The sequence below is a fragment of the Ictalurus punctatus genome, chromosome 11 (genome assembly GCF_001660625.3).
Source record: "Ictalurus punctatus breed USDA103 chromosome 11, Coco_2.0, whole genome shotgun sequence".
Lineage (NCBI taxonomy): Eukaryota > Metazoa > Chordata > Actinopteri > Siluriformes > Ictaluridae > Ictalurus > Ictalurus punctatus.
Window position 1 is genome coordinate 10,339,343 of NC_030426.2, and position 24,344 is coordinate 10,363,686.

General features: G+C 37.4%; 2 protein-coding genes across 2 annotated transcripts; both read left to right on the top strand.

Moving 5' to 3' along the window:
- The first annotated feature begins 9,580 nt into the window (after positions 1-9,580).
- On the top strand, positions 9,581-11,296 carry LOC108271567 (potassium voltage-gated channel subfamily A member 10). The gene has a single exon (XM_017479222.3). It carries the CDS (start codon positions 9,581-9,583, stop codon positions 11,249-11,251), a length of 1,671 nt encoding a protein of 556 aa, XP_017334711.2. The 3' UTR covers positions 11,252-11,296.
- A 7,389-nt stretch (positions 11,297-18,685) lies between these two features.
- LOC108272276 (uncharacterized) lies at positions 18,686-22,507 on the top strand. The gene is made up of 6 exons (XM_017480594.3): positions 18,686-19,165; positions 19,461-20,538; positions 21,035-21,184; positions 21,278-21,348; positions 21,461-21,790; positions 21,991-22,507. The coding sequence occupies exons 2-5, from the start codon at positions 19,473-19,475 to the stop codon at positions 21,785-21,787; spliced, it is 1,614 nt and encodes a 537-aa protein (XP_017336083.1). The 5' UTR covers positions 18,686-19,165; positions 19,461-19,472; the 3' UTR covers positions 21,788-21,790; positions 21,991-22,507.
- The last annotated feature ends 1,837 nt before the right edge of the window (positions 22,508-24,344 follow it).

A 24,344-nucleotide genomic window follows, 5' to 3' on the forward strand; every position in this document is an offset into this window, starting at 1 on the left:
ACAACAGCAGAAGATCACATTGGATCCCACTCCTGTCAGCCAAGATCAGGAATTTGAGGCTACAGTGGACACAGCCTCACCAAAACTGGACAGGAAAAAGACCCAGTGATATGCATGTTAACTTTTTGATGAGCATTACCTGAAGGTCTTGGCCTGTAGCTGCATGATTACATGCATGTCACATGATTGGTTTATTGGAAAATTGCATGAACATGGGTACAAATGCTTCTACTAAAGTGACCAGTGAGTATATACTGTATACCTTGGAAGGGATGCCAGTCCTCCATGCAGACACAGATTCACACATTCATTCACACCTAGGTATCCTGAGCTCAGAATCAAATTGGGGACCCTGGAGCTGTAAGGCTACAATGTTACTCACTGTGCCACCTTGTTCACACACACACACACACACACACACACACACATATATATATATATATATATATATACATACATATATGCATGTATACACACACACACACACACACACACACACACACACACACACACACATATATATATATATATATATATATATATATATATATATATATATATACATATGTGTGTGTATGTATATATATATATATATATATATATATATATATACAGACACACACACACACACACACACACACACATATATATATATATATATATATATATATATATATATATAAATTTAATTGAATTTACTGTAGATTTCTCGGAGGTTTTTAGGTCTCAACCATGGCAGTTTGGTGGGATTTGCACACACACCGTTCTGATTTGTAATACAACACCTTAACCACTGAGCCACCACAACCAGTGCAACCAACTTGAATTGATTCACTGAATAAACTCCACTAAAAGATTGTATTGAATCAGTGTGAGCTAGTTGTGATGGCTCAGTGGTTAATCCTTTGAGATAAGAAGCTCATGTGTTCAAATCCCAGTACTGCCAAACTGCCTTGACTGGTTCCTTGAGCACTACATTTAACCCTTAGCTCAGCTGTATCCTGCATCAGCCAAATGAGCAATTGGATAATGTTTAATTTTATACTATTTTTAAGTTGTTGCACCATGCACCATGAATCTGAAAAGGATAAAGCAGTTACACACAGACAAACATACAGAGAGACAAACAGACAGACAGATGTATTGATATATGCATATACACATACACAGATATGCAGAGAACTTTGGCACGGGACTTTATTTTTCATCAGACACTTTCCACACATCAATAGGACCCTTTTTATTGCAATAAATAATACTGATGGCCAATGAAGGGAGTGGACAATCAAAAGCCTGCAAAGCAATCTTATTAATTGGAGTGATGCTGCAGTGCGTCTGTGGCCAGCTTCTATTTGCTTAATGAAGAACAAATTTGGCTGTTCATCAAAGCTGCTCCACAACCTGTCCCTATATTCTAGATTTATATCATACAGTTTTCATCTAAAATTGGAAAAACCTAACACTCTTTGTTCTGTTTACACTCAGTTAATGGTGCAAGTAATTATCTGTAAGGAATCACACACACATCCTGTTTACAAAGTAAATTATAGCTTCATAATTGTATTTTAATGGTAGTCTTAATACACTATAAATAGCATAAACACTACTGAAAGAAAAGGCACAGGAAACTGCATTGGAATCCATAAATACCTGAGTCACCAGCTGCTTTCAAATAAAGACTGAAGACCCACCTATTCAGTAAACATTTAAACTAGCAACAAATTTACAGAGCTTTTTTAAAATAATTATTATTATGCTGTTATATTTGCTGTATTAACTTTCAAAATAACTCATATGTAACAGGATTTTAACCTTATGGTACATTATTCTTAGACTATGGCCTATTTGCACTAGCACAAGGAAATGTTTTACAATAGAGACCTCACGTCCAGTTCTGTGCATAAGAGTGTCTGCTAAATGTGGTAAATGTTAAAGTAAATGAATATTGCAGCTATTCTATAAGAAAGAATGTTTCCAGAAGCATGGTCACACACCTGACCTGACAAACATAAAAAACGAAATAACCTTCTATTACTATTAAATAAACATTACATTTACTCCCCTTGTTAATCCGACTGAATTATTTACTATAAAAATCAGCTTGATTGCAGTTAACATCCTCTCCCTACATTCCTTTAAAAGGTATAAATTGGGCTTTAAAAAATGTAGGTTTTTAATTTTCACAAAACATATTTTGTTGTATAAGCTAATTTAATATTGGATTTTGCAGTTCATTCAGCAGGTGCTAAATTTATTCTCCAGAGAAAAGTTATATGCAGCTGTGACATAACTTCTTCTTGGAATTAAGTCTTCTTTTTTTTTTAAGTGGCTATTTGGATGAGCTCCAGATACCTCTTATATGCTAGTTGTCAAAGCATGTGTGAGAAAAGCTGATCTGAATCTTAGATCAGGGTTCCAAGATTAGCAGTGAAACGGAAAAACTTTACTTGAATTTCTTACAAGACGCCTGTTGTGATTTTGCATGACAGTTTACATCCAGGGATCTGTCACATGCTAATATCTGAAGTTGGTGTTCTCTACTTTGTGTATGTTTTATGACAAGTCTTTTGATATGAACTTTAAGGAAACTGTCAAAACATCCATCATTTTACACAAAGGCCACAGAAAATACTTATTTCTGATTAGATATAGATAGATTCCAGATGTTATTTGTCGTCCTTTATCAGGGGTAAACATGATTCATTCAGAAAATAATGATTTATAGTCTATAGTGCTTAAAAATATTTCAATTAAAAGCAAGAATAATACAGTGAGATAATGCTCTCCGATATAACAACAATAGTACATTATTGATTATTGGGAGGACAGGCAGTGTAGAAAGTTAGATAAAATAACAATAAGTTGCTGTTTTTAAGTTATAAGAAAACAAAATATGTACAAAGTCTCCAGTTTTATTACATATTTAAATAGCCAAGATGTAAGGGAGATAACACCTGCCAAATATCATCGACTGTTTCACAGTTCACATGCTGAAAATTACCAGTGGCATTCTAGTCAATATATGCAGTATGTTAAGGCAAATATATAAAGTAGTTCTCTACCAACTTCAGAGTTTCTTGGTTGAAAACAAGATTTTTTATATGTTTCAATCAGGTTTTAGGAAATCTCATTCTACTGAGACAGCTTTCTTAAAAGTTTTTAACAATGTTTTATCAGCCACTGACTCTGGAGATTCTGTCGCACTAGTACTTTTAGATCTGAGTGCTGCTTTTGAGATGGTGGACCACAATGTTCTTTTGTCTCGCCTAGAACTGGTTGTGGGCACAAGGGGTTCAGCCTTAAGTTGGTTTAAATTGTACCTTACAAACAAGAGTTTTCAGTCAATATATGACACTTTCAGTCTGATGCTGTTCCTTTGACTTGCGGTGTCCCCCAAGGTTCTACTCTAGCTCCATACCGTTCTCTCTCTATATGCTGCCACTTGGTTCTATTTTTAAGAAGTATGGTATATCTTACCAATGTTATGCAGATGACACACAAATTTATCTTCTTCTGAATCACAAGATCGGCTTAGACCCTGTGGTTGCTTGCATTGTGGATGTCTTTAAATGTTTTAACTTTAAACGAGTCTAAAACAGAGACTTTGGTATTTACTCCTACTAACGCCAAGAGTATAGCTAAATTAAACCTTGATGTCATAACACCGTATGCTAAGCGCTATTTAAAAATCTTTTCACTTTTAGACACTCCACTAAAGCTGGTTAGACAAGTCAATCAGGTTGTAAATGCTAGTTTTTATCAATTGCGAGCCTAGGTGAAAATGAGACTTTTCTCTCTTTTGAGAACTTTGAAAGGGTGATCCATGCTTTTATTTCCACTAGGCTTGATTACTGTTACTTTCTGTACCTTGGGATTAGCCATTCTTCTTTAGCTCACCTTCAGATGTTTCAAAATGCAGCCGCTAGAGTTTTAACGGGGGCCAGAAAGCGTGAGCATATTTCCCCTGTTCTACGGTCTTTACATTCTCTGCTGTTTGCTGTAGAATTGATTTTAAAGTGCTCTTATTGGTTTTTAAATCTCAAAACGGATTAGCACCCTCATACCTCTCTGACCTACTGATAGATCACTACCCAGTGATAGCTCTTAGGTCTGCCAATCAAAGCCTTTTAGTTGTTCCAAAGTCTAGGTTAAAGTTTAGGGTTGTTCGGGTATTCGCCATAGCCGCTCCTAAACTTTGGAACAGCCTGCCAATTCAAATTAGACCTGCCCCACACTAACCATTTTTAAATCTAAGCTAAACATTTCTATTTGATCTGGCCTACAATTTTTGATGTGATGCTTTACTGTATGTGCTCTGTTATTGTTTCATGTGTGACTTTGTGCATGTCTGATTGTATTTGGTGGTAATTTAGGTTTTATTGTACAGCACATTGGTCTACAGTAGTTGTTTTTAATAGTGCTTTATAAATAACAAATTGATTGATTAAATTTATGACAAGCACTTTTATAAGAAATTATATGTCAAATGGCACTTCCACAGAAGTCAGTGGATATTTAACACCTATTTTTGAGTTATGAAACATACATCAAGTGTTATGAAATATGTATTAAAAGCATAATCTGTCATGACATTACATATTATTCCAAGTAGCATGACACATCACTGCACAACTGTAGTGACAAATTATGACAATGTACAATATCTGCCATGTTTATAACATAGATAAAGTCAGTCTTATAAAACAAAGTTTAAGTATAAAGGATACAGGCTATGATTATTGTTCCTATTCCATCTTCAGATGTTTCATAAAGCATTAATAACAGATATGCATCTGATACATTCTGCTATGTCTAACATACCATCTCACCCACCCATTGCTAATCAATATTTGGGTAACTTTCAGGTTCTGTTTGCTTTATGAGAGATTTACTGTGCACAACTCAGCATTTCTGTGACAATACACAAACACATTCAGTAAACACAAACAGTAAACAAACACATTCACAAAACATTTACCATGTGAAGATTTTGACTATTTTAAATGAGTGCTGGTTGGCAATATCTGAAAATACATTTTTCTTTAGGTTTGCAGACTTCTGGGCAAGAAGCTGAGAGAAGCATTAGCTAATGATTCCTTCTGGTCTTAACTCACATAAAATGAATGGCACTGCACAAACTAAGCAATTTAAAGCCCTGGGCACTGCTGCAGAAGTGTGCGTGTGTGTGTCTGACAGTGATGTTGGGTGCAGAGTCAGATCCCATGGGTTGAGAATGGAGGTGGGGTTTGAAGCAAATATGGGGTGGTGTGGCTTAGATGAATGTGTGTGTGTGTGTGTGTGTGTGTGTGTGTGTGTGTGTGTGTGTGTGTGTGTGTGTGTGTGTGTGTGTGTGTGTGTGTGTGTGTGTGCGCGCAACCTGGAGATGTTACACTGCTTGCTTACTCTGCAGGAGCTCAGGTCTCTCAGTCCTCTCTGTCCTCCCACTGAGTCTCAGCTGACTCCTGTAACAAGGGCTTCTCCTCTTGTTCATCAGTAGCCTTTTGGCATGGCCGAAACAGAGACGAAGACACGGGGGTCACCAAGTAACCTCCTCACATACCAACTTTCAGACAAAGTATGATTAAGAAGGTAAGACTATGCAATCTCTGTGTCTGTGTGCGTGTGCGTGTGTGTGTTTGTGTGTTGCTATGGGTGGGCAATGAGTGTGTCTGGTTGATGACTGATGGAAGCCCTGAATCTCAGGTTACTCAGGAGATATAAGATTACTGCAGGAGAGGTTTAACTGATCCTGGGGCTGCTGGGATCTGATTGTAAGGCAGACCGAAAGGAAGAATAGGAGAGAGAGAGAGAGAGAGAGAGAGAGAGAGAGAGAGAGAGAGACCCATGTTGCCTGGAGCTACAAGCTCATATAGAGACTCTAAGATCAGAGGACAGCCTGGTGAGTATCTCTCCAACTCCATCCTAGTGGAGAGTGTGAAAGTGTGTCTGTGTGTTGGCAAAGTTTTGCAGCCGTTTAGACTGATGACTTGAGTGTTTACTGTAGTTAGCTAGGTCTTGGTGGATTCTCTTTGTGTGTCTGTGCATATTAACATAGTTTGCATAGGTAATAAGTAAGCTTATGAGAGGCTAATTGTATATCATTGTCTATTTAGAGCACTAACAATTTAGCTTGAGAGGTCCATTTTTTTTGGCACTATTACCATAGAAAACATGTCAAATAAAAAACTTATAATGTAATAAATCATGTTTAATATTCTAAAAATATAAGAAAAAGTGATATATTGTGCTGCATGGAAACTTTCAATTAGTGTGCAAAGCTGAATTCGAATGTCTTGGACTCATTGACTTCTCAGACTCTCTGATACCATCAGATTTATAAGATAAAATTTGACGATGTTTAGATTAAAACAAGATAAATATTAAGTATATCCATTCATCAAGAACTGGACAACTATAAGAAACAGAAGCTGATACAGAAACAGAATCCGTTCTTCTTAAAATGTAAATCAAAATTTTTCAAGTTTCATTTTTTCTGGACGAAGAAGCAATCCTTCTGTGTTGATTCTAGAAATTTTATTTAAAAAAGGTATTTCAGGATAGAATGATTTCAAGAGATGACCTAACACCATACAAAGCACTTTCTGTCCTCTACTGTGCTGCAGTGAGTGTGGAGTCAGCAAATAATCCAGATGTGCCCAGTGTAAAACAATGGGTTTATCCTTGTGGTGTATCCAGGGAAACTTTCCTATCCTGTTATGATTGATGTTCTCTAAACTGCACACACACACACATCCTCTGCAGTGGGCTTATATATCATCCCTCAATGCTTTTTTCTAGACAAAGTGCTGCAGAGTAAGGATAGATGCTCATGTCACCTTCCTCTCTGTCTTATCCATGTTAAACCAGGACTTAATAGAAAATTCCAAGTGTCTAAATCACACCTTAAAATTGACTTTGTGTATAATGTACTTATTGTGTCTAATGTATTATATTGAAAACTATGCATATAGAGCTTTCTACTAGAGTATTTTCTTGACCTTGAAATGAGATTTTATACCATTACATTGTAACAACTATACAAATATTTTTTAATGCATTAAAACTGCAGTTGTTCAGCTCAGTGATGAAAGGTACAGAATCCAAGGCTTTTCAGTATGTATATATATATAAAAAAAAATTAAAACATTAAAAAAAAGTACATTCCCAAAAATTTGTAAATTATGACATGTCCATGGAGACATTTGTAACCTCTGGCTTTCAGTAGAAGTTTCTGTTACCACTACATTGCTATTTCAAACTTTTTTAAATTGTAACATATAAATTTGAGTTTAAATGTTACATGGTAGGATTTAACATCCTGTAAGTCTTTGATCATTGCAATGCACACAGATATTGGCAGTCTAAGACAGAAAATCCGCAGTTTGGCAAACAAAAATGTTCACTGGTCAGAGAAGCTGATTGTGCGTAATTTAACACACTCTGACCATACAAGAAAGGTGAAAAACAATCAGTGTCAAAAAGACCAAACATTCAGTAAACATACACTTAGTGGTGGGAATTTTAGTGCACATAAAATGTACTTTTTCATTGTTTTTTATAATAATTACTTATTCTTGATAATTGCAGTTAATATAAAAGGCAACACTTAATTCCAAATGTCAGCAGTAGCACTGGTTAAGGTTTGTGTTTTTAGCTTTCTGATTTCACTCTACTGGTCTGAGTGCTGATCATGCAAATAAGCTAAATCATTCTTGTATCTTTTCTTTAAGAACGAACTGTTTTGGAGCATGTACAATAAACTGGATTTCAACCATCATCTGACTTTGTCATAAATTTTGCCACACAATAGAGGTCACTTTTCTATCATCATTTGCACGTATTCGCTGCTGTCTGTTGTCTTTGGCAAATGTTTAGCATTTGCAAAATTGACTCTGTGCAAGTAAATTTGTTACAAGTTAATAATTAAATAATTAAGTAATAATTAACTTCCCCAGTTTCCCATTTTTCATTGGCGGCCACTACCTGTAATATAACCAGTGAAAAACAGAATGATCATTTTGAAAAAGTAATTTTAAAAGTTTAACTCATTTTTAACAGTACTTAATGATTCTGGAAGTAAAAGGCTAATTGTTTACTTTCTACCACATTTATCTCATTGAAATTCTTCTCTTTTTTGCAGGTATCACTATTTACAATAAGACTCATTAGAGCTATTACCTACGTAAAGTTCTTGTTTTTTTATTATTTACAACATCTGTAATACACCAGGATCTTAAATGTATTTTCCTGATTGCCAAGAGAAGAAATATATAAATGCATGAGCGCTGGAGTCATAACTTATATAACTTTATTTTATTATTATACATGTTTGTTGTCCTGAATGTTGTATCTGTGAAATATTACACCAGCAATCAATGGCCATGCTTTATGCTAACAGCAAAACTATTGTATATTTTGCTGATTTTAAAAGAAAATGCATTGCCACACAAAGCTCCAGTGTCAGTGTAACTCAGTCCTCTGACTACTATAGTGGAAAGGACAGTCCCTGCAGTACACTAATAGGGTCAGTGGAATATCACACAGAGCGAAGGTGAGAGGTGTCAGATGTATTACTGTCCAGTGTTGCCACTTGAGTTGTCATGGTGCCAATTGCTTTTCTCTTTAGCTGCTGTTGGTTTCACGGTGTCAAGTTTAAGAAGGCTAGCTGTTTAAATCCTTTGTTTAGGCTTTGGTTACCTGTCTCCAGTAATCTCCCTGGAAAATAGTTTACTGATAGTTGACTGGAACCTGACATGGTTCTCCACCACATATGTCTTCATATGTCCACTATACTCCAAATGCTCAGTGCCCACTCCTGGAAAAATTTCAACTTACACTAGACATAACTGTGAAGCCTGATTTATTTCACATGTCTTTGACTGTTCTCTCTCTTTTTGCTTTTCTTACTCTGTGTATACTCATGAGGCTTATTTGAATGCATTATTTATGAATGTTGAAGAGTTTTCAAGGAGAGGGCAAACCGAATAAGCTAAGCTGTACAGAATAAAGTCCAACAAAAATCAATTTGAAGCCTGGAAAAGGAACTGTACAAAAGATGAAAGGAACTTGAGCATTGGAAGCTCAGTGATTAAAACGTTGGACTACTGATGGGAAGGTTGTGAGTTCAAATCCCAGCACTGGCAAGCTGCCACTGCTAGGACCTCGAGAAAGGCCCTGAACCCTCAACTGCTCAGTTGTATTAAAAAAAAAGAGAGAGATGAATGTAAGTCGATCTGGATAAAGGTGTCTTTAAATTCTATCCTATAGGAATTCCTATATTTTCTCAGTATACAGAGTCTGGTTAATCTCACTAAGGATGCACAGCTGAATTCAACTATGAAGTCCAATTATGGGCAATGACATCTGTTCTGTATTCTTTGTCTGTGTCTACAGATCAGGTGATGGTGTCTTGGGATTTGTCTCCCTGCTGCAGAACGAGTTAGGACAAGTCTGGATCCTCCTCTAGCTTGCTGCACTCTGCAGTGTACATAGAGCAGGGTGGCCTGTGACCGTGGTTTCCACTCAGCAGTTCATCCTGGGTTAAGCAGCTCAGGTGTGCCCCAGGGAGGGCAGAGAGGCCATGGAGGTTCCTCTGGTAAACTTTGAGAACCTGGAAGATATCGGAATTAACCTGGGAGACCCAAGTGACTCAGGATATCCAGCTTCACCCACTTCAGAGACACCAGAGCAGAACCTGCTGACCCATGGTCTGGATTCACCGACGCATTCACCGCAAAGACATAGGAGGCCAGGAAACACAACAACCTCTCCCACAACACTCACTAAGAAAGGGACCTCAAGTTGCAACAGTCTCATCTCTAACTGGAAGGTACTTATGAACAGTGAAGGCAGTCCCTGTGAGGCTCTCCTAGGCAAGGTGGCTAAAGACTACTGTGATGACTTGTTTGCAGAAAAGCAGAACCTTGAAGAAGGTGACCAAAGAGTAGTCATCAATGTCTCAGGAATGATGTATGAGACAACACTTAAAACTCTGAACCAGTTCCCTGATACTCTCCTTGGGGATCCTAAGAAGAGGATTGACTATTTTGACCCCATGAAGAACGAGTATTTTTTTGACCGCAATCGTCCAAGCTTTGATGGAATCCTGTACTTCTATCAGTCCGGTGGTAAGATCCGCAGACCAGCAAATGTACCATTGGATGTTTTTGCTGATGAGATTGTCTTCTACAGGCTGGGCCATGAAGTGATGGAGCAGTTTAGGCAGGATGAAGGTTTCATCAAAGATCCTGAACCTCAGTTGCCGAAAAGCGAGCTTCACCGTCAGTTCTGGCTCTTATTTGAGTACCCAGAGAGTTCTAGTGCTGCCAGATCTGTGGCTGTAGTGTCTGTTCTTGTCATTACTATCTCCATTTGTATCTTTTGTCTAGAGACTCTTCCAGAATTCCGTGATGACCATGAATTCCCCCATAAAGTTGTTAACTTAACCCATGATGCTAACAGAACACTTCTGTCCCCAAGCCCTCCTCCCAAAAGCCTGGAATCTACCTTTACAGATCCCTTCTTTATGGTAGAAACTATATGTATAATTTGGTTCTGCTTTGAGCTAGGAGTGCGCTTTGTTGTGTGCCCTAGCAAGAGTGAGTTTTTCGGCAACATCATGAATGTGATTGATATTGTTTCCATCATGCCGTACTTCATCACTGTAATCACAGAGCTCATGGCCACTCATGACTCAGCGGCTAATCAGAACATGTCTCTGGCCACTTTACGTGTCATCAGACTTGTGAGAGTATTCAGGATCTTCAAACTCTCCCGTCATTCCAAGGGGCTGCAGATTCTGGGACAAACCCTAAAGGCCAGTATGAGGGAGCTTGGATTGCTCATCTTTTTCCTCTTCATTGGAGTCATCCTTTTCTCCAGTGCCATTTATTTTGCTGAGGTCGATGAACCTGAAACACAATTTGTGAGCATCCCAGAGGGGTTCTGGTGGGCTGTGGTCACCATGACAACAGTTGGCTATGGTGACATGTGCCCAATAACCTTGGGGGGTAAGATGGTGGGAATCCTCTGTGCCATCGCTGGAGTGCTGACAATTGCTCTGCCTGTTCCTGTCATTGTTTCTAACTTCAACTATTTCTACCATCGTGAAACAGAGCAGGCAGAGAAGCGTGTGATGGATGCAGCTGCAGAGGCTGCTGCAAATCAGAATACTGATGAGAAATATGATAGTAACTATTCTCTGGACAAAAGCAATGGGAACTGGCAGACTGAAAAAAATGGCATTCCTTGAAAAATGTTGTGCTGCTAAAACGAGCATTAATAGCGATAAAATGACTGAAAAACAATGTACTTAGAAAATATAATTTTGGATTAACTATTATGTACTTAATGCAACGCATAAATGAACAGTACTTTTGTTGTAAGTGCAGTCATATCAAGAAACTTAGGAAATGATGCAGAGCAGGCTAACGGCTGCTGAAAACACCTCAGAACCATAGCTGTGCTTTTCCCTACAACCTCTTCAGTCAATCTGCCTAGTAAAGTGCCAGTGGGGCAATTACAAAGGCTGATTAAGGACATTTACCCTTTAATGCATTCAAAGCAGCTTATCAGCAGTAGAGAGTAATTAGCACTGAACAAAAAAAGAGTCAAAAATGTAAAGCTGCTTACTAAAATTGCTTCTAAGGAATCTGACTGCACTGAGGACAAAACAGGCTACTAAATTATTAGAAATCGGTGGCCTGTTTTTTTTTTTCTTCCAGAGCCCTTAAAGTGATGATTTTTGCACTCTTCGCCTGCTCTCACAGCTGCACTTTGCTGAACACATTCATGCTGACATAACCTTTGGTACTGCTGCTTGTAGAAAAGGCTTACACCAAACTATCATCCATCTTTCAATGTCTTGATTTGGTTTCTTACTATAGATTGTTATACTGTACTATTTTTGGATGACCCACACTGTCATGGGAGCAGCTGCTATTTGTCCCACATTTATCCAGGAGTTGCTATTCATAACAAGACACATCTAAAATTAGGAGTCTGGTCTTTAGCCTGGAACGAAAAAATTCACATTACAGCAAAGTATCACATCATTTTGATTACATAGTTTTAATTGGGCATGCATCTAGCTAAAGGATGTCTCTAGTTTTTGAGATGTCTCTACTTCTTACAGTAGAGTTACTGCTGGCTTGTGTAAGCCATATAACAATATGTAGTATTTAGTGTAGACTGAAGCGCTATCATTTCATCTACTGTATACACGTAGGGTTTGATATCTATTGAAAATCTCTGCCATTGCAGTACACAGCAATTAGTTGATGGCTTCATTAGTTCCCAAATATGCACTCAGAAAAGTACGGGCCATATGGTGCACACCATGCATGAGGTGATCTCTGTTACAGGCTTATAGAACTACCTCCTGGTTAGAACATGGAAAAACTCTATCTAAAAGATGTTTCTTTAGAAGGCTTTTAGGTGAAAGTGTAGCATCCGTTAACTGTAACCTTACCTTAACTGAGTTGATTAGTCAGTGTTGAGACAGAGAGCATGACAATACTGTGCATGATGTAAAACATACTGTTAAAAAAACAACAACAACAACCAAAGCAACAGAAGCAGAACTGTACTTTTTATCATGTGTTAACCTAAATGATTACTTCTAAGCATTTTAGCATTTCATAGTGCATTACTACACTCAATAATTAAATTATTATTTATATCTAACACATAAGCACACCAGTCAATACCTCTCATGCATATTGGTTCCCAAACTTGTCTTTTTTACAATCTCACATAAATTATCCTCATAATTTGTGGTCCAACATATTAGGCTGTCTATTTACTCACTTTCATTAACCACTTCATCCTGGTTAGAGTCAGGAGCTTATCCTGGGAACACTGGGTGCAAGGCAGGAATACAACCTGGATGGGACACCAGTCCATCTCTGGAGACCATACACATACACATACACACACACATACACATATACATACACACACATGCACACACATACACACACACATACACACACACATACACATACACACACACTCTCACACACACACATACACACACACTCACACACACATACATACACACGCATATACACATACACATACACACACATACACACACACACTTCATGTTCAATAAAACATAAAACATTTGACTGCAGTTAAAGAGTAATTTTAAAACCAACTTTCTGACATACTTTGCAGTAACTAAATGTTTTAAATGTTTTTTTGTCATTACACTCATTTTTGATTAATGAGAGATATTTTATAAATATCTCACAGCTGTTCATTTTAAATAGCATTTTTGAAACCATATTGTAGCATTTATATACGTACATTACAGCAATACTATGCTGCACTTACATGGGAAGTAAATTTCCACAAATAATTGGTAACTAGCCCGAAACACCAATAGCAGATAAAAATAAGTACACTTCATAAAATCTAAATTGAAAAAAAAAAAAGTTAGGCTTTTTTTTAAATGGTTTTCAGTACCATTATATAAAATGCAAAGCCAATCACATGTTTATTTAGTATTATCTCGATATTCGGTGTAAAGTTTGCACGCTGACTTGGTGTCTTGTTTAACAATTTATACTCCATTGCGTCAATGGTAAATGCTATGGCCAAACGTACTGCATGCATAGCATATGTTAGAATATTACATATTCATAAATGCCCTAAGACCATAAGAAGGCTCTTGGAATGCTTACAATCCATTGACAGAGGTGATGCTAGCAACAGTTTATGGCCTTGAATTAATAATAGATTTTAGCATTTCATTAATGGCTGCATGTTTAAAATTGATCATAGAAACATTATATTTTAATCATGATATGAGTGCCTTTTATTAAACACAAATGGAATCAAATGAAAAATATATTATTTTCTTCTATCCTTTTACAAATGATCTATACATTGTCTGCCTGGTGCACAGTTTATGCAGTAATAATGTTATAAAAGTGTAGATGACACTTACTTCATATCAAAACTCATGTACAATTATTGATTGTTTAGAGGTTTCCCTTCAACTATGGCCTCATCACTTCCTTTTCAAGCATTCTGGAGAAAATACATTAGTGTTTGTTGAAAGCATTCACTAGTCTTCCATCCCCAAACATACAATATTAACCACAAACACTGAAATTATAAGTTGGGGTCTGTTAGGAGAAAGACTGTTATTTTGACCAGGCGTGTGAATTTTGAGAAAGCATTAATCTTTAAGTACACATAGTATCTCTGCTGTGTATGTAAAGTAATCTCAAAGAGTTAAGTGTCAGAGTTGGCCATAGCTGCTCTGGGGTAATAGTAAAAAAGAAAGGCTCCTCTGTGGACAGAATACCTGAACCAACATCAGTGGGAAAAAACACATTTTTAAAAAAAATCTTTACACAAAAGACATTTCCTAGCTTGTAAAATTTAAGTCATACTTTTCTTATTTCTGAGTGACATTCTTACTGAGTTCAGCTAAATTCTCCCTTCTCTCACTGGCTTAAATTATCACAGCGAGAGTGAAAAAGAAAACCTTCGTCCGAACTTAGCCAGCAGCTGACATTGCAGTTTTTCCTTCCTGAACCCAGTTTTAATTCGGGTGAAGTGTTTGCCTCCCATACCTCCAGCCACTGAGACTGAGTGACTTTGCTGAGTCAGAACATTTGATCCACGTTTTGCATTACATTTATGACAGCCCTAATGACCTTCAGATGTGACTTTGAAACAATAGGAAAATTCTATAATACTATAAATAGCATAATTCACCATTGTGGTTTGCCTTGAGCACAGAATTAATGCAGCCATCACTGTTCTAAGACAACGAACCATTTTATTACATTACATTAAGTTAGAGTTGCTCATTATAAGGAGCATGAGTCAGTTTGACATTTAGTCATGAGGAATGTGTTACCTGGAGGTGAAAGTGCAGCACAGGTAATAAAATATTGAGCATTGTGACAGCAATGCAACCTAATAGTATGCATATGTTTTGTAAGAGAATGCTGTTGGAGTATTATGGTTATGTAAGATGACTGGTAAGGATTGAGTGGCAGACATTGGAGTAGTGTTATTTCTGCAGAACAGTATATTTGGTGGTTGTATGATTGTTATAGATCATTAGAAAAACCAGTTCAAAAGCCACATTTTTGCAATGTACTTCTTTTTGAAAATGATGTCAAATGAACTCAGAGTGTAAATGATTATTGTTTCCATATAACAAATAAATTACTTGAAAATGAGTGTATGTGACTGTACGAGATCAAATGGCCCTGTGGTGGCCCCTGAGCTGATCCTTTGGCTGTCTGCCTGCTGAAAACTGTGTGCTAAGTTTTATCTCTAGAACCTGACACTGAGCTGATAGCCCCTGTTAAGACTAATTAGGAAAGTGGAGAAAAGAGAAAAAAACACAAGTGCACGTAGTCAGTTTAATACACTACAGCCATGGTCTGTCTCATATACTTAACTGGTCAGGTGTGTCATGAGGTCAGCCACGGAATGAAGACAGACGTGACCATCAACAATTAATGGCCAGCCATTTTGTTCTAGCCTTGCAGTGTGTAGAATGGCCAGATCTTTCTAGTTCTGTAGCTGGAACACCTTACTCTCCTGCTAGGGCTGGGGAAAGACTGATTACATCTACAAGAGCCAGAAAGTGAAAGATACTGACCCTTATAACCCGAGCGTGCTGCAATTTGTCCCTTCACGCAATCCTGATTACTAAGGTAACTGAAGTGTGTATATTCACTGTCCCCTAATTAAACAACCACTTATAATAAATAACCATTACTAATACTAAGACCAAAAGGTTTCTCCTCCGGACACACAAACCATATGTGATGAAGCTGCCGTGCGAACAGTATTGCCTTGTGATGCCAGTGTAATGATTTGCATGTGACATCTACCTGAACTCTGAAGTCAGTGTGTGTGCCTGTGGGCGTTTGAAGGGTGGCCGTCCATCTGTTCTGTTAGCTACAGACCTCCTGAGTGACTACCTCTCCTCTCTCTAACGCTCTCTATTCAAATGTTTTTGCTAGACTTTTTCTGAAATTAATAGACAGTAAAAACAACAAGCCTCTTTTCTTATAAAAACCAAACCTACATATTACTAGATCAACACATTATCAATAGACCAACTTCATATACCTTTTTTTGTACTTTTTTGAACTCTTCACACACCTTAGTAAGTTTTATTTAAGAAAAAAACATTAGAATGTAGTAAGTGGATAAAGAATCTTGTAAGTACTCCTAGTTTGCAGAAATGAGAAACAGGAAGAAAAATAAGGTTATTTTGCAATATGAAGCATTGCTTCATGTTGCTTCACTTAGTAGTTTCCCCTTTCGCTCTCGTCACTCTTTCCCACACCTAGTTTTGTTACACCCAGTTTGTTAATTATTTAGCTGGCGTTTTGGTCTTGCTCAATAATTCAAAATGGTCCCAGACTGATCTAGTGACTTAGTTTCTATTACTAGTCATTATACCTTAGAGAGACTGTGATGGATCCAGTCACATCTTGAAACTGTTGTCATTTTGGGAAAATATATTAAAATGCATTGTTTAAAATGATTATAAACACAAAGAACACAAGTGAAACAGAAACTCTGGTAATAACACCTATGAGTCACAAACATGGCTGAGAAATTATACAATTTGTCTAATCAGTGCACTGTTTACAAAAACCCATGAGCTGTATATTGCATTCAAGGAGGTCTGGGGAATTCCATGACTCATTAAACTACTGCTACCAGTTTATGCACGAGATGGATGAGATAAGACACCATCTATGCTGTGGCCTTTTCCCTGCCAGACTATATCACTCATTCACCATTCGGCGACACTGAGTGTGAAGTGGGAATACACCTTTGATGGGATGCTACTCCATCAGGAAGCACATTTCACACACATTCACACACTCATTCACAAATAGGAGCAATTTAGTATAGCCAATCCACTACCATCTTGTTTTGGGGAGGAGGGAGGAAACCAGAGAATTCAGAGGAAACCCATGCAGACATAGTGAAACTCCACACAGACAGAAACTTCAGCTCAGAATGGACCCTGGAGCTGTGAAGTGGCACTACTGTGCTGCCCTACAGGGTGTATTTGTACAGTATACAGAAAATGGGCTATTTTAATCAGTACATTTTTATTATTTTAATGTGATTAGTATACCCAAGCACAGTAGTAGTCAGTCAACAAGACAAGCAGTTTTAAATAGCACCATTTATGGATGTTTGATGTTTACATTACTGTATCTACTATTATATTACAATATGAATCAAAAACAGTATTTCGTTGCTTACAGGACTCTGAATTCCAGCTGGTGATAATGAAGACAGCTGACATTCTGGTCTCTCCCTGTAATATGCAATTCCTAAACACGGAAGTCAATTTGTTGCGGCTATCAATCTGTCTGAAGTGCTGTCACACGGACACTACTGCTGTTGGAAATGTTGAGTAAACGCAGTGACTCACGCTTCTGTCAATTACTTTAGATGTCCTTTGAGCGGCCCCTAGTGGCCACGCTAGAACACTGTTAACTGTAAATTTAATTTCAGTTATAGTTGTCAAGTGTAGGATCTAGTGTCTATACAGTATATACACACTGTGTGCATCTAAATCAGATGAATAATGTTTTATACTTGTTAGAAATCATAAAGCTTGTTATAATTTTGGCTCCATACATACACACATAAAGAATATTTTTTTCAACTTTCCTTTAGCAGACAGCTGCAAGTAAAATTGTGATGACTTTTGAAAATGACATTTTGACAATATAGAGCAGCAGAACCATAATTAAGAGAGACAGAGGTCAGCTGTTACTAATGTAATGACTCTATGTGGTGTTAAACTGCTTTAACAAAAACTCCCTGCCTCACAGGCAGCAAATAAGGACAACATAATGTAGCGTTTATTTAAAAAATTTAAAAATATATAAATAAATAAATAAATAAATAAATAAATAAATAATCCCATAGGTCTATACAAGTGATGAAATGTAAAACATCTATTCGGCATTATAAAAAATAGGCCTGATTATATTGTTTTCAAATGAATTTCAAACAACATAATTTTAATCAAGGTTTGAAATAAAAAATATGTCCATTTCTCAAAGAATTTTATGTATGATTCTTCACATGGTGGGTTTACAGATTGCCCAGTCTGCATTTAAGTCAGTGATTTAAAGAGGATACAAAACTACAGATGGAGAGGCTGAAGCTATGTTATTTCTATCTATTGTCTTAAGTGCCTTACCATGTACAGCATGGCCGATAAGTGGAAACCTAAGAAGTTCATCAAGATCCTATGGAGTAGGCATGTAATCTAACCCAGTAGACCTGCATTTGGCCGCCTACACTCCTGTTCCAACATGGATCAAGTGCACAAACCTATTAATTTGTTATTTCCTTCAGAAACACACTCTTGTTAAAAAATAGAGAGCTCTTTAAAAGGTCCTTAGCTAAAAAAGGCTTCTTTCTGTATAAAAATCTATTACTGTTTCACAAATGACAGTTGTTTTGTTTAGTGATGAGTTTACAGAAATTGTTTTGATTTATTAATTCTCAGTATTTCTGCCGTTTCAGGCCTTGGAGAGAAGAATCAAATTGAGCCAAAAGACTATTACGCAAACCTTACGTTTAAAAGAAAATCACGAGGTTAGGTTTCAGTTTTGATTTCATCTTAACAAGTGAGCTAGTATGAGACTGGAAGACAGCACTGATCAGATAGGAGACTGACTACGTTTATTCATATGCTACTTGGATAAGAAGTCAGCTGACAACATGCGTTCGTCAGAAGTAGAGAAAGAAGTGCAAAAAGACAAAGGCTGTAAACATAACCATAAATGCGCAGCCTATTTACTGGTTTATAGAACCTGCCTCAACCACGAAACAGCTTCCTCTAAAATGCACGCTTACTTCCTCATACGCTGGCAGTAGCATATAGTCAACAACTGCAGTAAAAAGTCCCTTATCACCTGACTGGATTGCTGTTTACGGGTTGCTGTCTACCTGAGCGCGTGCGTTACCTGGGCTCTCGCGCCATGGGATTGGCTGTTAACGTCACGGGGCTGGAATAATAGGAGATATGCCCTTACTTGTACATGGTGCCGTCCTTAAAACAACCTGCCCATCGCTGACATAAGCTAGGTAATATTATAAACGTTGATGTTATGCGCTGCTAGTGAAGACTGGTGAAAAGGTAAGAACAACCTCAACGTCGACTCTCTTTATAATTAAATTCTTCACCTATACGAACCGAAACTTTCAGTAGAAGTCAATATATACAAGAGAGACGGGTGCACTTGAACGTGTATGTTGCTTCAAAAAAATAAGCCCGGATCTGTCGTATGTTAGAATATGAGAAAACGTTTACTGAAGTGTTGGAAACTGTCCAGTAAGGGCATTCAAATCGTTTCTAAATTCTACTGAATTATGATCAAAATGATTGCGCTTCCAAAAGTAATATGCGCCTATTACTCTTTGTTTCTTTTCAGCTAAGATTACATATGGTAACCATGGAGCAGAATGCACAGCCCAGGCCCCAGGTGCTCCAGGTGGGAGCCAAAGACAGCAAACGCCTCCTGGAGGTGTATGTAAAGAGAAGCCTGAGTCTTAACGATGGCTCATACCATCCAACTCGAATAGAAAGGAGACCATGCAAGTGGATCACCGCTGCAGAGCGAGATACAAGAGAGCGTAAACATTCCAGCGATATCTCCCTCCACCTTAAATACTCAGGCTCAGAGAAGGACCCCGGTGAAGACGAGGCATTCTCAGAACCGGAAACAGAGAGAAAGGCCCAGGTAGGATGTGAAACCACTGACAGCAGAAACGATGGATCCCATGCATCTTGTACTTCTGATGGGAAGCACCAGATGTTTGTACATTTTGATAAAGATCATGGTAGACAACCACATATACCTTCTCTTCATCCTATGCCTTCAGCCTCAGAGGAGACTCTTACTAAAGAGAAAGGATTTTCAGAACCACTAACAGTAAGTGAAACCTCTGAAAAATCTAAACGAGGGAAGAAAAGCTCTCTCACCAGAAAGGATGGCTCTTCTGCATCTCAGAGTTCTGATGGAAAACACCGGAAATGGTTTTCACCTTTTGATAAAGACAAGCGGGATGGTAGGCTATCTAACATAGCCTTAAAACTAGAGTTAGAAGACTTCAAGATTGAAGACTCTCTACTGCCTGCTCAACCTCAGATAGAGCATTTAACAGAGGTAAAGAAGACCAAAGAGGGAAAGAAGATTAAGAAGCCTTCAATATGGAAGAGTGTTCTGGGATGGTTCTCCAGAGGGAACAGTGATAAACAGGATGAACAAGATGATGAGGGGAAATCTGAAGAAACACTTCCTACTACGGAACCTGCAACTCCTCCAATTACCTGCTTGCCCATCTCTACTAGCGATGGCATCATCCTGCGCCACAAGGCCCCTAAGAGAAGACGATCGCAGAAGAGGGTCTCGTTAAAGAGACGCAGCGGAGACATGGGCCTAGATAAGACAAATGCGCGGCCACTTACTTTAGATCTATCCACTGAAGCCCACAATTCCCAGGTCCAATGTAAGTATACTACATACATTTTAGGTTATACAATTAAGCAAATTCAAAGACTATTTCAGAAGAGCATTACAGAGTAGCTCCCTGTAAGTCCTTACAGGGAAGAACCTTGTAAAATACTGATGGCAGTTGTAACATTTACATCAGTTACATCAAAACAAATATAACACATCTAAACCCTTAATATACATTCAGATACTTGCATAATTTTTGCCACATTTCCAACTCAGTTTACATAAATAATTGCTAGCTCAAATATTTACATACATACTTGCATTACAAACAACATTACATATCAAGTCTTTAATAATATCTCTACAAATATGCTTAAGAGTAGTCGTCCCATCACTAACACCAAATACATCAACCTGCAGTTTTTTTAATGAAGTGATTCACAATATATGTTGTCCATCATAACAGTTTTTACCTATTGTGCAAATTTCCTGTTTCAAATTCCCAATGACATATTTGGAAATTTCCCTTTTATTCATTTTTGCAGCAATTGAAGAGGTAGAGGCTACTACTTCCTATTATGAAAAAATGTCAGAAGAGCTGGAGAAGATTGTGAATGAGGTGAAAAACAGTCCCACAGAAGAAAACAAAACGTTCACTGATTCAGTTCAGCCTACAGACACAAATGCCTTATCCAGTGAGTATTGCATAGTCCACAGTTATGCTGTGTATGCAAAATATTAAATGACCCGACCTGTAAATCTTAGTATTTCTGCCTCTATCCATGCAGGGTCTCAAGAGGAAGTTATTAAAAGAATTATTGATTTGATAAAACAGGAAGGTGATATTATAAATGATAAGGTGAGGGTTTTCTCTCTTATTCTTATTCAAAAATTCTTATGCAAAGAATTAAAGCATGACTGAACTTTTTTTTTAAAGCATGGAAGCAACCTCTTAAATATCTTCCCTACAGGTAAAGGAAAATACTATCATTAGCTCTTACTTCAACACAATCACCTATGGCTCCTTCCAGCAATTGGCAGACCAGTATGTAAATTCTGAAGTCCTACAACAGTCAACACAGCCACCTGTGGTAGCGCCAGAGCTGGTCAAGTTTGCCTTCACACTTGACTTCACAGCAAGAGTGGCTGGTCTCTCTCGCCACGCTCCTGGACATATCCTCGGTTTTGGGAACCAGTACCTCAAGGAACGTTTTACTTACATGTCCGAGAGTCACCCTCACGTCATAACGACAGAGAAACAGATGCCATTAAAGAAGAGTTCAGACAGGGTGGTCTGAGTGGTGAGTCAAACATTTTCTAAAGTTTATCTTCAAATCAGTTCAGCTCAACTTCAATCATATATATTCTGCTAGCTTTATATGCACTCAATCGAATATATACATTGATCATTGATTCGTAGTTAGATCAGTAACTAGTAGTAACATGATTAATGGATTAAAGTGACAATAGAAAATGTAATTTTTTTTTCTTTCATCATCAGATTTGGAGACCATGCAGAAGGCAAGATATCATAACCCAGCTTCTGAACTTGATAGACCAAAATATTAGATGAAAGCTGCACAGCCTACAGCCAGACTATATGACTGTATATTATTAGAGGGTTTTTTTTTTTTGTTAATCAGCAGACTGTCATTGCACATAATTTGTCTGTTTATGTCAAGTTCAGCATCCATAGAATTCAGCATGTGTAAGAGACAAATGGTTCTGATCAAGCTAATCAGGCAAGAAAATGCACTGAATAGAATACAGTAAAAGTGCCCTACTGTAGACAAGGTCATTTGACCTTTAAGCAACACTGTGACATATGACCTTATGAATTGTTTGTGATTCGTTTTATTTTTATTAGTATAAAAAAAAATCAACTATTTATAATCTATGTTTAATAGAACTTAAGCTCATGGAGATGATTTCCTATATGCTGTAAACATGTATGCAGGCATACACAATGTAATTTAAATGACTACAAATATAAATAAAATATACATTTATTTTTGCAACTTTCTTCTAGAAAATGTGATCATTTCCCAGTGATGAATTCTCTGAATTTGGTTCTTGACATAGAAGCAGTTAGACATTATGCAGATAAATGAAGAATAGTCCAAAGCTAGAAAAAGTGGGGAAACTGACGGCACATGGATTGTATCTGTAAAGTCTGAACAAAATATCATAACAGAATAAGATTTCTGTTGCTGAATGTCTGAAAACAGTGAGTCTATGGCTGCTACATAGGTGCTTAGAGGACTTATCTGTTCGACAAGTCTCATCTGGGTCAGAAACAATTCAAGCAACAACACAAACACAACATATTCCTGACACATTATACCATTCAGCTGAAGCCTGTGGCACAGTCACACTGAACTCTAATTGAGACATTTAAATAATAATTATAATCCTAGAACATTGAATACACCAATAAATCACATTTATGACCTGAATAAAAGGTTTGGCCCACACACACACATACACACACTGCATCTACCTGGCTGCAGCCACAGAGTTCAGGGTCCACTACAGGTCTAGTGGCCAGTGTCTGATAGGTCAGAAGATGTTGATTAATTTTCTATAACAGCAACTCTGACAGCAGTGCTGGGCTCAAGGCAAATAACTCATTTGTATTAACACATTAGTTGTAATGCATTGTCTACAGAAGTCCAGAAAAGCTATGAGGTTTTTTTTTTTTCTGTACCATTATCTCAAGATCACAACTTATTTTTTTCATGATAAAGATTACTTCCTGAGTTCACATTGCAGTAGTATGCAAGCATTACATTATTGTGGTGAGTGGCATACTATCATATATTAGTGGTATGGCAATTTTGGTTCACTCCAGTGTCCACAACAGCACAGTTACAAATTTATGAGTCACTTTCTCATGTAACTGACATTAATTTGGAAATTCTCTAGCGCTGACAAACATACAGCTATTTCCTCTTGTGTTAGTCCCTGATGAAAGTAAAAATGGATGCAACATGATGGACAGAATGCATGCTGAATCACGTATTTTGACATCATGAGAAAAATAAGTCAGGATAATGGCACATAAAATTATAAATAACTCATGGCCTTTCTGGACTTCCATAATTATCTTTTCTATATAACAACTAATTTACAGGTACATTTATTGAAGATTCTCACATAATTGCCTTCGAGTGTTTACCAAAGAAAACGTATATAGTTGCTGACAGATGCTATAAAAGAATGTTTCACTTAGTAAGGTCTGGTCTGCTAATTTAATTGGACAAATGGCATTCCAAGAGTGTTGACATTTCATTGTTTGCATCACTCTGTTTGTCTGTGTTTTTAAAATAAAATTCCAATTCTAGCAATAGTTTGTTACATTTACTATGGGCTGTCAATCAGTCTGTGCATTGGCATGGTAACACTCAACACTCCATCAAGCTGTGACATCTTTGGGAACTATTTTCATTGATGGAGCAAAAATAAACAAAATATTTGGTCATTCGGTCTGAAATGTCAGTTACTCAATGTTAATTTCTTGTTTATAGAACTGTTGTTTAAAATAAATATCACGAGCAAGAGTGCTGATGTACTGAATATCAGCGTATGGTGTGTGGACACCTGACCATTACATATGTGGGCCTTCTCACATGATTTTGGAAGCACACAATTGTCCTGAATACCTTTTATGCCGTAGCATTAAGATTTTGGATCTAAGGGGATCTAAAGGGCCTAGCCCAAACCTGTTCCAGCATGACAATGCCCTAACACAATGTAAGCTCTATAAAGACATGGTTTGCCAAGGGTGGAGTAGAACAGATGCAATTGTCCTGCACGAAGCCCTCAACCCTACTGACAACTTCTGGGACATTTAAC

Coding starts and splice junctions, on each gene's coding strand:
- LOC108271567 (XM_017479222.3), top strand. CDS start 9,581: ATGGAGGTTCCTCTGGTAAACTTTGAGAACCTGGAAGATATCGGAATT.
- LOC108272276 (XM_017480594.3), top strand. CDS start 19,473: ATGGTAACCATGGAGCAGAATGCACAGCCCAGGCCCCAGGTGCTCCAG. Junction 21,185..21,277: donor AGACACAAATGCCTTATCCA/GTGAGTATTGCA, acceptor CTATCCATGCAG/GGTCTCAAGAGGAAGTTATT. Junction 21,349..21,460: donor GTGATATTATAAATGATAAG/GTGAGGGTTTTC, acceptor TCTTCCCTACAG/GTAAAGGAAAATACTATCAT.